The sequence below is a fragment of the Ursus americanus genome, chromosome 6, assembly GCF_024610735.1.
Source record: "Ursus americanus isolate L20-20 chromosome 6, mUrsAme1.1.p, whole genome shotgun sequence".
Taxonomy (NCBI): Eukaryota; Metazoa; Chordata; class Mammalia; order Carnivora; family Ursidae; genus Ursus; species Ursus americanus.
In genome coordinates this window covers 32,718,495-32,731,326 of record NC_142132.1, presented here as the reverse complement: position 1 = coordinate 32,731,326, position 12,832 = coordinate 32,718,495, and the positions used below count along the sequence as shown (strand labels likewise).

The window sequence follows — 12,832 nt, the reverse complement described above, 5'->3', positions numbered from 1 at the left end:
TTAATTAAATATGATATAATAAGAACTATATTCTATCCTCTAGACTTGCACTGTCCAATATGGTAGCCACACATATGGTCACCAAGCAGTGTTCTTAGTGTAACTAAGGAACAAAGCTTTAAATTTTAACTTAATTTTTATTAAAAAATTAAATAGAAAACTAAATTGAAATTGAAAAACTGATTCTCAGTTCAGTTATTGCAAAACTTAATTATGTTTGGAACAACTTGGTTGTGTGAAACTATTTTTTTCCAACTATAAATTTTATGAAATCTAAATACAGATCACATACTTCTGATGAAAATTTAGCATCCAAATTGAGTTATGCTCTAAGTGTAAAATACACACTAGACTCCAAAGACTTAATATTTTTTAAAAATGTAAAATACCTCATTAATAATGTTTGTTGGCTACACAGCCAAATGATAATATTTGTGTGAGATATTAAATAAGATATATTATTTTAAAATAAATAATAAAATAAATTATTTTAAATCAAATATATTATTAAAATTAATTTCACCTCTTTCTTGTTACTTTTTCTAGAAATATAGAAAATTTAGGAAAAAAATTTTAAAGATTTTATTTATTTATTTGAGAGAGAGAGAGAGAATGAGTGGGAGCAGAGGGAGAGGGAGAAGCTGACTCCCCACTGAGCAGGGAGCCCAACATGGGACTGGATCCCAGGACCCTGAGATCATGACCTGAGCTGAAGGCAGACGTTTGACAGACTGAGCCACCCAGGTGCCCCTAGAAAATTTTAAATTACATATGTAGTTCACACTATATTTCTATGGACAGAACAGCTCTAGACAGAGCAGCCTTGATCCAAGAGGGAATAACTTAAGGTTCTATTGACTGGATGGCATTCAAGGGTGCACTGTAGGAACTCTCTGACCTCAAAGTGAATTGTCAGTCAGGTTCAAGGTAGATTATGGGGCATGATGTAAAGCCAGGTAAGGCATTCTGTGTATTGCTGAAGTAGAGGTCATACCTGTGTAGATAGGACCCTCATACAGCAAAATCAACTGAAGTTTGTCTTTCAGGGACCTGAGAGGGAATTCATTTAATTGTGACTGTAAACTGAAGTGGCTGGTGGAATGGCTGGGCCACACCAATGCAACTGTTGAAGACATCTACTGCGAAGGCCCCCCAGAATACAAGAAGCGCAAAATCAATAGCCTCTCCCCCAAGGATTTTGATTGCATCATTACAGGTAATGTATTCCAAGTCATTCCACCTCATAAAGTTAAAATAAGGGCTACATTTTGTGTGTGTGCAGGAATTGATATTTTTTATGTCTTTAAAAACTGACCAAATTTATTTTTTTTAATATGATAAAGCATTAAAACTTTGTGGGTTTTAAAGCAAAGTAAAATTATCGTTTTACTATTTCTCTTAAATAAATGTATCTCTTAAGGACATTTGAGATCTAGCCAAGGAACGAGGCATTAGCACACGGTCATTCATCATCATTTCCTGTTTTTGCAGAATTTGCAAAGTCTCAAGACCTGCCTTATCAATCACTGTCCATAGATACTTTTTCTTATATGAACGATGAGTATGTAGTCATTGCTCAGCCTTTTACCGGAAAGTGCATTTTCCTTGAATGGGACCACGTAGAAAAGACCTTCCGAAATTATGACAACATTACAGGTATGAAAAGCCTGATCATATTTTGAATTGAAAGATAAGTGGGTTGGACCAAGGGCAACAGAAAAAGACAACTGGTATAGGGGGATGCTTGGGCAGGCTTAGAATCCTTTAATTCCCAACTGTACCATTTACTAAGTGACTGGGGATTGTTCCCTAAATCTTGATTTCCTGACTTGTAAGTGGGAATAATAATACCTAACTCACGGGGTTGTTGTAAGATTATATAATCATAAGATAATGTGATCACATATTCCAGAAACTTAGCATAGAACCTAGCATTTTAAATGCCAAATAAAAGGTGGACTATTTTTCTTCGAAAGAAATGTATTGGACTAGAAATCATGAGTTTTAATCCAGGTTCTGCCACAAACTAGCTGGGTTAGTCACTCACCCTCACTGGTCCTTCCCTTTTTCTTAACTATAAAATAAAGATGTTATTTTAGATCAATGAGTCTCAAGCTCTGTTGCACAAACGAGACTCCGGCAAAATGTTAATGCACTCCTTATGGCAAAAAGGGTTTTTGGTCCAATTAATCTGTGAACCATATCTCCCTCTTGGAGATTCGTAATCATAAGCATTAGAGGCCTTGAGAAGTCTAGTGGTAAGGAAGCCTCTTTCCAGTGTTTTGTGCATTTACTTTGACCTGGAAACTACTTTTCTTTCATGAAAACCTTTAGTTAGGTGACCTCTTAAATTTGTTCTCATTTCAACAACTTTATAGTTTTTAAATAAGTTAGGATATAGGGCTCCCTTTAAAATATTTCCATCAGCTTTAGCTTCTAATACCTTTAAAGCTGTTCCTGAGAACATTCAAACCTCCCTGTAAGAGATTACACTTCTTGGGTGGGAAGGGTCATAATTAGATTGTGTTGGTGGCCCCCAGCCCCATTGCTTACAGGATCGAGACAGGTCTGGGACTTGCTTGAGACTAGGGTGCCCAGATGAAGGGATCTTCTCCAAACTGAGGTCTTCCCAGAAACCACCTTCTTTCTCAAGGAGGAAGGTCATGCTTCCCTTTCTCCCAAAGCCCCCTCAATTTTCCAATGGACTGCAGCAGCTTTGTGCAGTTTAGATCAGGTTCTTCTTACCTGTGTATAGTCCATCAGTTACTCTAGATGAATCTTAAGATGAACACTTGAAAGAGAAATGAATCACATATATGCAGACGTTCAGAAGACATCATCTCATCAAGATGACAAATACATGCCAAATATGCAGTCACTATGACCTGCCTTACCCCCATAAAGACATCACTAATCAATCACAGTGCTCTTGCTTCTAGAGTGCAGACAGGACTACAGAATCCTTCTCAACACAGCTTTCCAGGCAGTGTTCCAATCAATCAGTTGATCAATATTGATACATGGTTGAAACCTAGTGGGCATCCCTGGTCTAGGCCAAACCCTCATTGTACAGAACAGAACACTGAATTCCAGAGAAGTTAAGTGATTTTTCCCAAAGTCACATAATCCGTTGAGTCCTGAAAAGGGTCACAAATAGAATAATCTCACCAATTAGTAGAAAGAGTTGGTGCAGAACTTACTGCCTTGGAGCTCCTAAAGTTAGAAAAGGCTTGGGGCCCAGATTTGCCCTGCTCGCTTTGGATTTCCTAGAGCCAAGTTCCCTCTAGTTGATATTTACTGATAAATGATATTTATACTTCCTGATAAATGTCAAACTCTTACCAAAAGGATACCGAGCAAGGACACTGATCCATATTGTTCTCTGAGATTTCTCAAAATAACTTTCAAGAGTATCACCTGTGACCGTACTCGTCTTTCATTTTTCTCAAGGATTTCTCTTCCTTGTCTTCTCTCTTGCCACCAGTGATCTAAAGCTTCAGAAAAATGTCAAGTGGCATCTCTTTCCTTTCCTCGGGGAAAATCACGTTATTTTTAGAGTAAGAAGCCATTCATACTAGGAACAAACCAATTACAGGTAGAATTATGGGCTACCCAGATCACTGCTCAAGACTTTGTAGGGTGGTTCTAGAAACTTGTGGGATTCTAGCCCAAGTCAGAAGCCCTGGAATAGCTCACCTCCCCGCAGGCTGGATTAAAAGCATAGAGATGCTGGTAGACCTCGGTTTGAATCCCAACTCTACCTTCTCCTAGCAGCACTGAACCTCTCTGAGTTCAGTCTGCTCATCTGCAAAAGGGAGGATAATAATATTCACTCTTAAGATTTTTGGGAATTTTTAATGAGATGATTTGGCAAAGCACATAGTTGGTGCTCAGTAAATGGCAGCTTTCACTAGAATTATTATAATTAACTCATGATGTGTCAGGGAAAGCAATGCTTTCTTTCTGCAAGAAGTGAGTGGAGAAAACTCAGGCCGTGTGTCCTGAATGTCTAGCACAGGTTGGATGTGACTTGACAACTCAGTTGTTGGTAACAAGGCCTTGTGAGGCACAAAGGCACAGAACTTCAGGATCCTGCTGCCATTGGGCCTTGGAGATTGGCCTTGCCTATTCAACCAAGGAAATCTCTTATTCCAGGCTAATTTTGTGGAAGTTGTATGGCCTCAGGCTGCATGTTTACATGCTGCAGAAGAGGATGGCCATCCAACTAATCTCTCATTTGTCTTTTCCCAGGCACGTCCACTGTAGTGTGCAAGCCTATAGTCATTGAAACTCAGCTCTATGTTATTGTGGCCCAGCTGTTTGGCGGCTCTCACATCTATAAGCGAGACAGTTTTGCAAATAAATTTATAAAAATCCAGGATATTGAAATTCTCAAAATCCGAAAACCCAATGACATTGAAACATTCAAGATTGAAAACAACTGGTATTTTGTTGTTGCTGACAGTTCAAAAGCTGGTTTTACTACCATTTATAAGTGGAATGGAAATGGATTCTACTCCCATCAATCCTTACATGCGTGGTACAGGGACACTGATGTGGAATATCTAGAAATAGCCAGAACACCTCAGACACTCAGAACGCCTCATTTAATACTGTCTAGTAGTTCTCAGCGTCCTGTAATTTATCAGTGGAACAAAGCAACACAATTATTCATTAACCAAACTGACATCCCTAACATGGAGGATGTATATGCCGTTAAGCACTTCTCAGTGAAAGGTGACGTGTACATTTGCTTGACAAGATTCATTGGTGATTCCAAAGTAATGAAATGGGGAGGTTCCTCATTTCAGGATATTCAGAGGATGCCATCACGAGGATCCATGGTGTTCCAGCCTCTTCAGATAAATAACTACCAATATGCAATTCTTGGAAGTGATTATTCCTTTACGCAAGTGTATAACTGGGATGCAGAGAAAGCCAAATTTGTGAAATTTCAGGAATTAAATGTTCAGGCACCAAGATCATTCACGCATGTGTCCATTAATAAGCGTAATTTTCTTTTTGCTTCCAGTTTTAAGGGAAATACACAGATTTACAAACATGTCATAGTTGACTTAAGCGCATGACACACCAAATTCTGTGACTGCCATCAGAAACTTTCTACAATACATGATCCGGATGAACTCAATGCATGATGACTCTTCTTATCACACTTGCAAATGAATGCCTTTCAAACATTGAGACTGCTAGAACCAAGCACTACCAGTATCTCCATCCTTAACTGTCCAGTCCAGTGGTGTGGGAAGTGACCTTTTTTATGACAAAATTGAATCGTGTGACTGTTCTTTGCAGTGAAGATGTGTAAATAAGCGTTTAATGGTATCTGTTACTCCAAAAAGAAATATTAATATGTACTTTTCCATTTATTTATTCATGTGTTCAGAAACAACTGCCAAATAAAATGTTTACATTTTCTTTCATATCCCAAAGGTAATTATTTACAGTTGTTTTATTCTGGGTGATGGCACGTTGAGGAAATAGTTTTATACAATATGGTTGTGTTTAGATCAAGAGCTTATGACGTGAATAAGGAGTGAACACGAAACATTGATATTCATTACTCAAGATTTATGAACAGGTTTCTCAGCTGATTTGTAACATTCAAGGGTGTTTCCAAAGGTCATGGCTTTTAAGAACATTTTGTGGTGAAATGGTGACAAATTTAAAGCAGGGAAGAGAAATTTGCTTATTACAAGAAGACTGAATTGAAATAAAGAATAGTAAGACCCATCCTTTTCTTATTTGATAGCTCTAGCTAAAAAAATTATTAAAAAAACTCACAGAAGAAGTGAAAGTCAAGATTTTGAATTTTAAAAACCCTATTTAGGGACTTTCTAAGTGACCCTATAATCATCTGAGAGCTGATTGAGATTGTAACTTTACAGTACTTGCCTCAAATTCACCCAATATGTAGGCCTCTTTATCTGATCAAAGATGCTTCACTTCTAGAAATCAGTTTGGATGTTACTGACATGCTGCTGAGTGCCCAGGAGGCTCATATTTTATTTTCTAAATTCCTACTCCTGGATCACATGGTTTGTTAGCACCTAGCACAGTGCCTATGGTAGGCTAGGCTCTCAAAAACTGCTTTTGAAGACTCATGTGTGTCCTTCTATTATAATATAATAATAAACTTCATAAGTCCCTTTGGTCTAATCAGTCCTATTCATTGAGTACCTATTAAGAATGGGGTATTGTTCCTGTGGTTTTGGGGAGGAGAATTGCAGAGGAATAGGGCATGGCCCTTGCCATCTGGGGCCTTAGACTAATTGGAGGGTTAGGACACAGAAACCTACAGAGTAAGTCATAAGTGCCAATCATCATCATCTGAACATTCTGATTATAAAGATCCTGGGAGTATCAAAAATGAGTTCCTGGAGGAAGTGCTCCTTGTTTGAGCTTAAAGGGGAGATATGGTTTCAAGAAGGGATCACTGCAGAGAAGACGTTCCTGGCATGAACTGGTTCTGTGTGAATCAGAGCTTCCTCCACACTCCTTTGCCAAATGAATGGGTAGGGGTAAGAGGGCAGACAGCAACCCCACTGCCAGCACATATCTGGCAAACTTGAGGCACCAAAGGTACACACAGTAGTTACACAGTCTCCAAGAAGCAATGCCTCGGGAAGTTATGCATAGAAACCAGATTCCTTTACCCCGTGGGAAGATATTAACTGACATTAGAGTTACGGAGGACAAGAAGTCTTACCCACTCCCGATCTTGCACGCAGGGAGAACTGGCCTTTGAATTTCTTATTTTTTCAGTTCCCTTTTTTCTATAAGCAGGATATATGCTGTTGAAGAACACCTGCTTTGTAGAGACTGGGTTTAAATCCAGCCTTGCCACATACTGGCTTTGTCCACAGGCAAGTTACTTAAGTTCTCTGAGCCTCAGTTTCTTTTTTTTATTTTTTTTAAAGATTTTATTTATTTATTCGACAGAGATAGAGACAGCCAGCGAGAGAGGGAACACAAGCAGGGGGAGTGGGAGAGGAAGAAGCAGGCTCATAGCAGAGGAGCCTGATGTGGGGCTTGATCCCTTAATGCCGGGATCACTCCCTGAGCCGAAGGCAGACGCTTAACCGCTGTGCCATCCAGGCGCCCCTGAGCCTCAGTTTCTTTATCTGCAAAGGGACAATAATGCCTACTCCAAGGATAGTGGAAGGATTAAATGAGATAATGTGCACTTGGTGGATTGAATTTTCCGAATCTGGCCACAATATTTCCCATCCTACGTGCTCTATGAGAACCTTGCCCCCACCCCATCAAGAGGTGGTACCTAATTCCATTATCCTTAAATCTGGGCAGGCATGTAATCAATAGAATGTGGTGGAAATGATGCAGTTTGACTTTTGAGCCTAGATCATAAAAACAATGAAACTTCTACCTTGTGAACCGGGACAACTGCTTTTGGAACCCTCAACAGCCACCCACAAGGTCCCACGAGGCTGAGGCCATCATTCTGAGGAAGCCCAGGCTTTGGTCGACAGCCCGAGCTGAGGCCCCATCTAACAGCCACATCAAGCACCAGTCCTGTGAGTGAAGATGATTCCAGGTGATTCCAGCACCGAGCTGTCAAATCTTCCCCACCGAGGCCCTGGATGTTACCGAGCAGAGACAAGCCATCCCCATGGTACATGGTCCAAATTCCTGACCCACGGAATCTGTGAGCATCCTAAAATGGTCAATTTAAGCATCTAAGTTTTGGGGTGATTTGTTACACTGCAACAGTGATCAGAATAGCACGCAAGGTACTTACCACCGACCTGACACAAATTCGCACTCATCAAGTGTGCCGGCTCCACACACAGAATATTGCGCGCTTCCAGGTCATGTTTTACAGTTATTATCTTAATGTAATTCACGGCCGTTTCATTTGTAAAGGATATCCCCTGTTTTCAATACGTTGCCAGTGTTCTAACTCTGTGCCAGGCCCTCTGCTGAGTTCAGAGATGCAGAGATGAAAGGCCTAGATTCTTCTCTGTTTTCACAGAAGCATTGACTATTTAAATTAGCAAACCGACTCTCTAATTTACCTGAAATCAAAGAACCAGAGATGTGAAGCAAGCCGAGGGAGGTGGCTCCAATTCAGGCCTCCGGGCACTCAATCCAGATCCGTCTTCATCACGTGATACTACCTGTCAACCCCTCACCCTCCAATCCGAACCTGGGACTATAGATGGGGAAGAGGTGAGGAGGGAGAAGGCTGACAGAAATTCAAGAAAAACTGAGGAGGAGGACACATGGTAGGATACACTTTCACAGGAATTGTCCAGTCCTTCCTGAGACTTGTCCTCTCTCCCTGTACCCTTCTTCTGCCCTATACTATATAACTCTGACTCCTCTCCAGCCGCAGATGATTGGACGTGGAGTGAACTCCTGATCCAGTGTTTAACCCAGAAGCTGGGCTTGGCTCACCAGAAGCTGATCGAGTTCTTTCTCCTTGATATTTGGAATTAGGACAGCAGAGGCTGGGTCACTTAGCCACAGGCACCAGATTTGTAAAGTGACTATCTTAAATGAGGTTCCCTCAAAGCAGAGGGATTTACTGAGGGAGTGCTCTCCTGCTACACCTGTAAGGGAGTGAGACTAGGACAGGGGAAAGTGCTACACAGAACACAGAGATGTTCTTTCAGGAGAAATTGGCTTCAGACTGACTCCACGGGGTATTCGAGGGTGGGAATTGTACCACACAGTGTGTCCTGTCTTGAGGCAAGGAGGATGGACATTTATACACCCCATCTGATAATCATTGACCCAAGAGTATGGGGCATAACCTCTCTGACATCTCCAGAGATGAAGGTTCCCATTGGCTAAGGACAATCCTCCAAAGAAGTCTGTAAATGTAGGCTGTTATAAACTAACACCCATGGCAGCTGCAGGATGGGTACTTCAACCCAGTAAAGAGCCTCTGGGTGGGAACCAATGGCAGAAGCTACAGGGACAGTGACTGAGCAGCTGTAAGAGCAGAGGAAGCTGTTCTGAAAGGTGAGAAGAGAATGAGGTAGAAAGTCAGAGAGAAGGGGAGGTGAGAAGCTACATAGTCTGACGGGGAGGGGGAGGAAGAGAGAGAGAGAAGAAGAGAGAGAAAAGGAAACAAAAGGAAGAGGGAAGGAAGTCTGGTGGCCCCATAAGGTTGCCTGAGAACCAGACTCTGTGAGGCTAACGTACACACATTTATTAGAAGTACCCTTGAGACGCTCTTTGGAATGGAGGAGAAGAAAGGAGAATTTGGCAGAGAGCAGCTGAGCCATGATGCAGTTCCAATAAAAGCAGCCCTGTAGGGAACTGAGATGTTCCTTCTCAAGTGTCCCACGCTGAAGCAAGGGGACCCACCAGACCTTTCCACCTTCATGGTGATTAGTCACTGGATGTAGGCTGGAAGAAAGTATGGCCCGAGGTAGGGCTCTGTTTTAGCCACAGAAATCCCTAGAGGCTATCAGGGGTAGCAGAGGCTATCTCTGGGAGTCCTCCCAGCAGCTGGGAAAGTAAGACTTTTATTCCTGAAGAAGGATCTGGGCAGTACACACAGCATCCACCACAGGCGGAAAGAGGGAGAGAGAGAAGAGTGGGAGAGATTCCCAGTGACTGTCCATTTTCCACTCATTGCTCATTACATCCAATGGCACTCCCCGCCCCTGAATTCCTTGGTGTACTTCTGGAGCCTCCTAATAACAACCCTGCCCCACCATCACCACACACACACACGTTTGGCTTTGTTCTGCATATGTTAGAGTTACTTTTTGTACTCTTGCCACACGATTATCTTCACCTAAGAATGTTTAGGCATAGTTACCTCAACGTGGATATGATGCTGAGTGCTAGGTATTTCCATTTCCTTTTCCTTTGCTATTCAAACTGTGTGACTTCTATTGATCTATCTTCAAGTTCACAGACTCTCTTCTCTGTCATCTCTCACCTCAAATTTCTTCAAAAAGTAATATTACTTCAACTAGATCAGAGCTGCTCAACTTTAAAAAATTTTTCTAATGTTTAAAAAAACTTCAACTATGGAAATTAAAAGAAATCTCCAATGTATTTTTGGCCAATGTCTTTCCATTGTGTTGTGGACCAATATTTTTGGAAATCAGAATAAAAATGAATTCCAGAAAAATGATCACATGCTTTGTTATTGTGGCAATGCCAAATATAGAAGTTTCTCAATATTTCCTCTAAAGTCGTGTACTCATTCCATCCCGAACTGATTCCAAACTCCCCCTGGCCTGGCACTGGTCCTGGGACCACATCTGTAGGTATACTGCTAGTCAATGAGGGCTCAACTCACTCAATGCAGTTCTTACATGTTGATCTTCGTGTGGGATGTAGACACATTTTAACATGATTACTATCAAGGGCACAGGGCATCCAGCACCACGACAGGCCTAGGAAGACCCTCAAGTGGCCCTATAAAGTCCTAAAGGTGCAATTCAAGATCTGGCCAGCTTCTCCTTCTACTCCAGCATCCTCCATTTCACTCATACTCCCTTCATGCTCACAATTTGCCAATCCCTGTTCATCTGAGCATGTACTTGCTTCTGTGCCCAGACTACCCCAACCACCAACAATTTCCTTTCCCTACTCTTCTACCTTTGGACATCTTAATCTTCATCCAACCAGTTAGATGTGGTTTCTCCTTTCTCCAGCTTTCTCAGCACATGGCTTCTACCATAAGCAAGGCTTATAATTCATTCTGCCTTGTGTTATGGTTGGTTGTTGACCTATCCATCTCTCCTACCAGGTTACACATCCCTGCTGGTCAGGACTGTATGATTCTTCTATCCCATCCCACCCTCTATCCCCTGGAATAGTCCTACTTTGTAGAAAATCCATAAAGCTGCTGGAAATGAAATAGCTTTAAGCCTGCTAGCTTCAGCCTTCCTATTTGTATATCTGAGAAGCAGCCTCCTCCCCTATAGCAAATTTCCAGCCTCATAAAGAATCCTGGCCATGGGTTACCTCAAAAGAATAGACCTGCCAAGCCCACCTGCTTCCCAGGTATAACTGGGGTGGTCGGAAGATAAAAGAGACACAATTTATTTCCTGGGTAAATCCTTATTCAAACACATGCAGCAAATCCAACTAAAACTTGATCCACAAAAATGAAGGATGGGAACTAATTTAATTAATCCATGGAGACCCAAAGAGCAAGAAGCTTGATACTAACACTTTCAGAAAGTTTATGCCCTTTGAAATTTTTATCCCCAAGAGGGATCCACATCCATGGTCAGCTCTACTCAGAGAGGCCCCAAGGGGAGCATCTTCCCTAGCTGAAGCTTTTAACAATAATTCTCAGCAAAACTGTGTCCCAGAAATCAGTCCTCCCAACAGTGCCAGATCCCAAGACAACTGTCCTTTCTCCTTCATTCCCTTAACCCTGTCTACCACACATATTTAACAATCCTAAAAACAAAACAAAACAAAAAAACTTTAGGAATTTTAATATTTTAATTTAATATTGTAATTTATATTTTAACATTTTAATTTCATTATAATAATAGGTGCGTTTATTAAGCATTTACTATGAGCCAGGCACCATACTAAGTGCTTTATCTGTATTGTCATTCCATCCTCTATGATTCTGTAATAAGAGCATTGTTGTACTAATGAGAAAGCTTAGTCTTAGAAAAGCTAAGTAACTTGTCCAGTCATACAGCCAATTAAGAAGCAAAGTCAAGATTCAATTTTGGATAGTATCCATCAGTGGCACCATGCTAAGAAGTGCTTAAAGACAAAATTTATACTAAAAATTCAGGCCTCTGACTTCTTCTGTAGCTGGGTGGCACAGTTGGTTGAGTGTCCAACCAGTGGTTTTGGCTCAGGTCATGGTCTCAGGGTTGTGAGATCAAGCCCTGCATCGGGCTCTGTGCTTAGCACCAAATCTGCTTGAGATTTTCCCTCCCTCTCTCTCTCTGCCCCTCCCACTTGTGCTCTCTCTCTCTCTCAAATAAATAAATAAATCTTAAAAAAAAAATCAGGACTCTAGTTAAACTGCCAGATAGACACTCTAATCAAGAACCTGGAATGTTCTAAGCATCCTAGGACTATTGATTGGTATTTACACCAATGGACGTAACAAGCTCAATTGTATCAAAAACATTTCTTGAACATCTACTATAGGCAAAGTGCTATGGAAGATGGTATGAAGAAATCAAAAATGAGCAAGAAGTTATCCCTAGTCTTAAAGGATTTACATACCTCTGGGGTTTATTTCTAAAAGGCAGCATGCAAAAACAACAAAAGGGGCAAAAGTAAGTTCTGTAGGGATCTAAAAGAGAAGTGAAACATGACCAGTGTTTTCTTGCTTTTTGCCTGTAGATCTATCCTATTGGTGGCCACAATATTTCTCTCTTTAAAGCAGTGGAAATAATGATTAACAACACGTGTTTTAGCCTCAGGCAGAACTGGGTTTACATTTCACTGTGGCTACTCACCAACTCTGTAAACTTAGACAAGTTAATTAATCATTAATCATTTCTCTACCCAGGTTCTGATCCCTGAGGAGACAAGAGTGGTTAGGATTCTTTTGGTTATAAGTTGCTGAAATCCAACTAAACCAGTTTAAATACATATAGCTTCAGAAATATCTGGGCCAGATACTCAGATGATATTTTCATAAATCTGTTTTTCTCTGACTCTATTTTTGACTTCTAAGTCAGTCTCTCCTTTCATGGTGGAGAGATACCCATCAGCAGGTCCAACAGGACACCTTGCCAGTTTAGCCATGCCTGATAGAAAGACAGTGCTCCTTTTCCAGTAATTCTAGCAAAAGTTTGGGGCTGATGCTCATTGGCCCAGTGCCCACCCCTGAAGCAAT

General features: G+C 41.1%; 1 protein-coding gene across 4 annotated transcripts in view; it reads left to right on the top strand.

Annotated features, from left to right (window-relative positions):
• Positions 1 to 10,135, top strand: part of LGI1 (leucine rich glioma inactivated 1) — a 42,528-nt gene extending 32,393 nt beyond the window's left edge. For 3 of the 4 annotated variants that reach the window (XM_087862896.1, XM_087862894.1, XM_045809994.2), the window contains 3 exons: positions 1,047 to 1,216; positions 1,492 to 1,656; positions 4,252 to 10,135. In XM_087862896.1, the coding sequence (XP_087719022.1) occupies positions 1,047 to 1,216; positions 1,492 to 1,656; positions 4,252 to 5,087 (1,171 nt within the window). In that variant the 3' untranslated portion in view covers positions 5,088 to 10,135. The remainder of the gene's footprint in view (positions 1 to 1,046; positions 1,217 to 1,491; positions 1,657 to 4,251) is intronic. The other variant, XM_045809995.2, reaches the window with a different exon arrangement.
• The last annotated feature ends 2,697 nt before the right edge of the window (positions 10,136 to 12,832 follow it).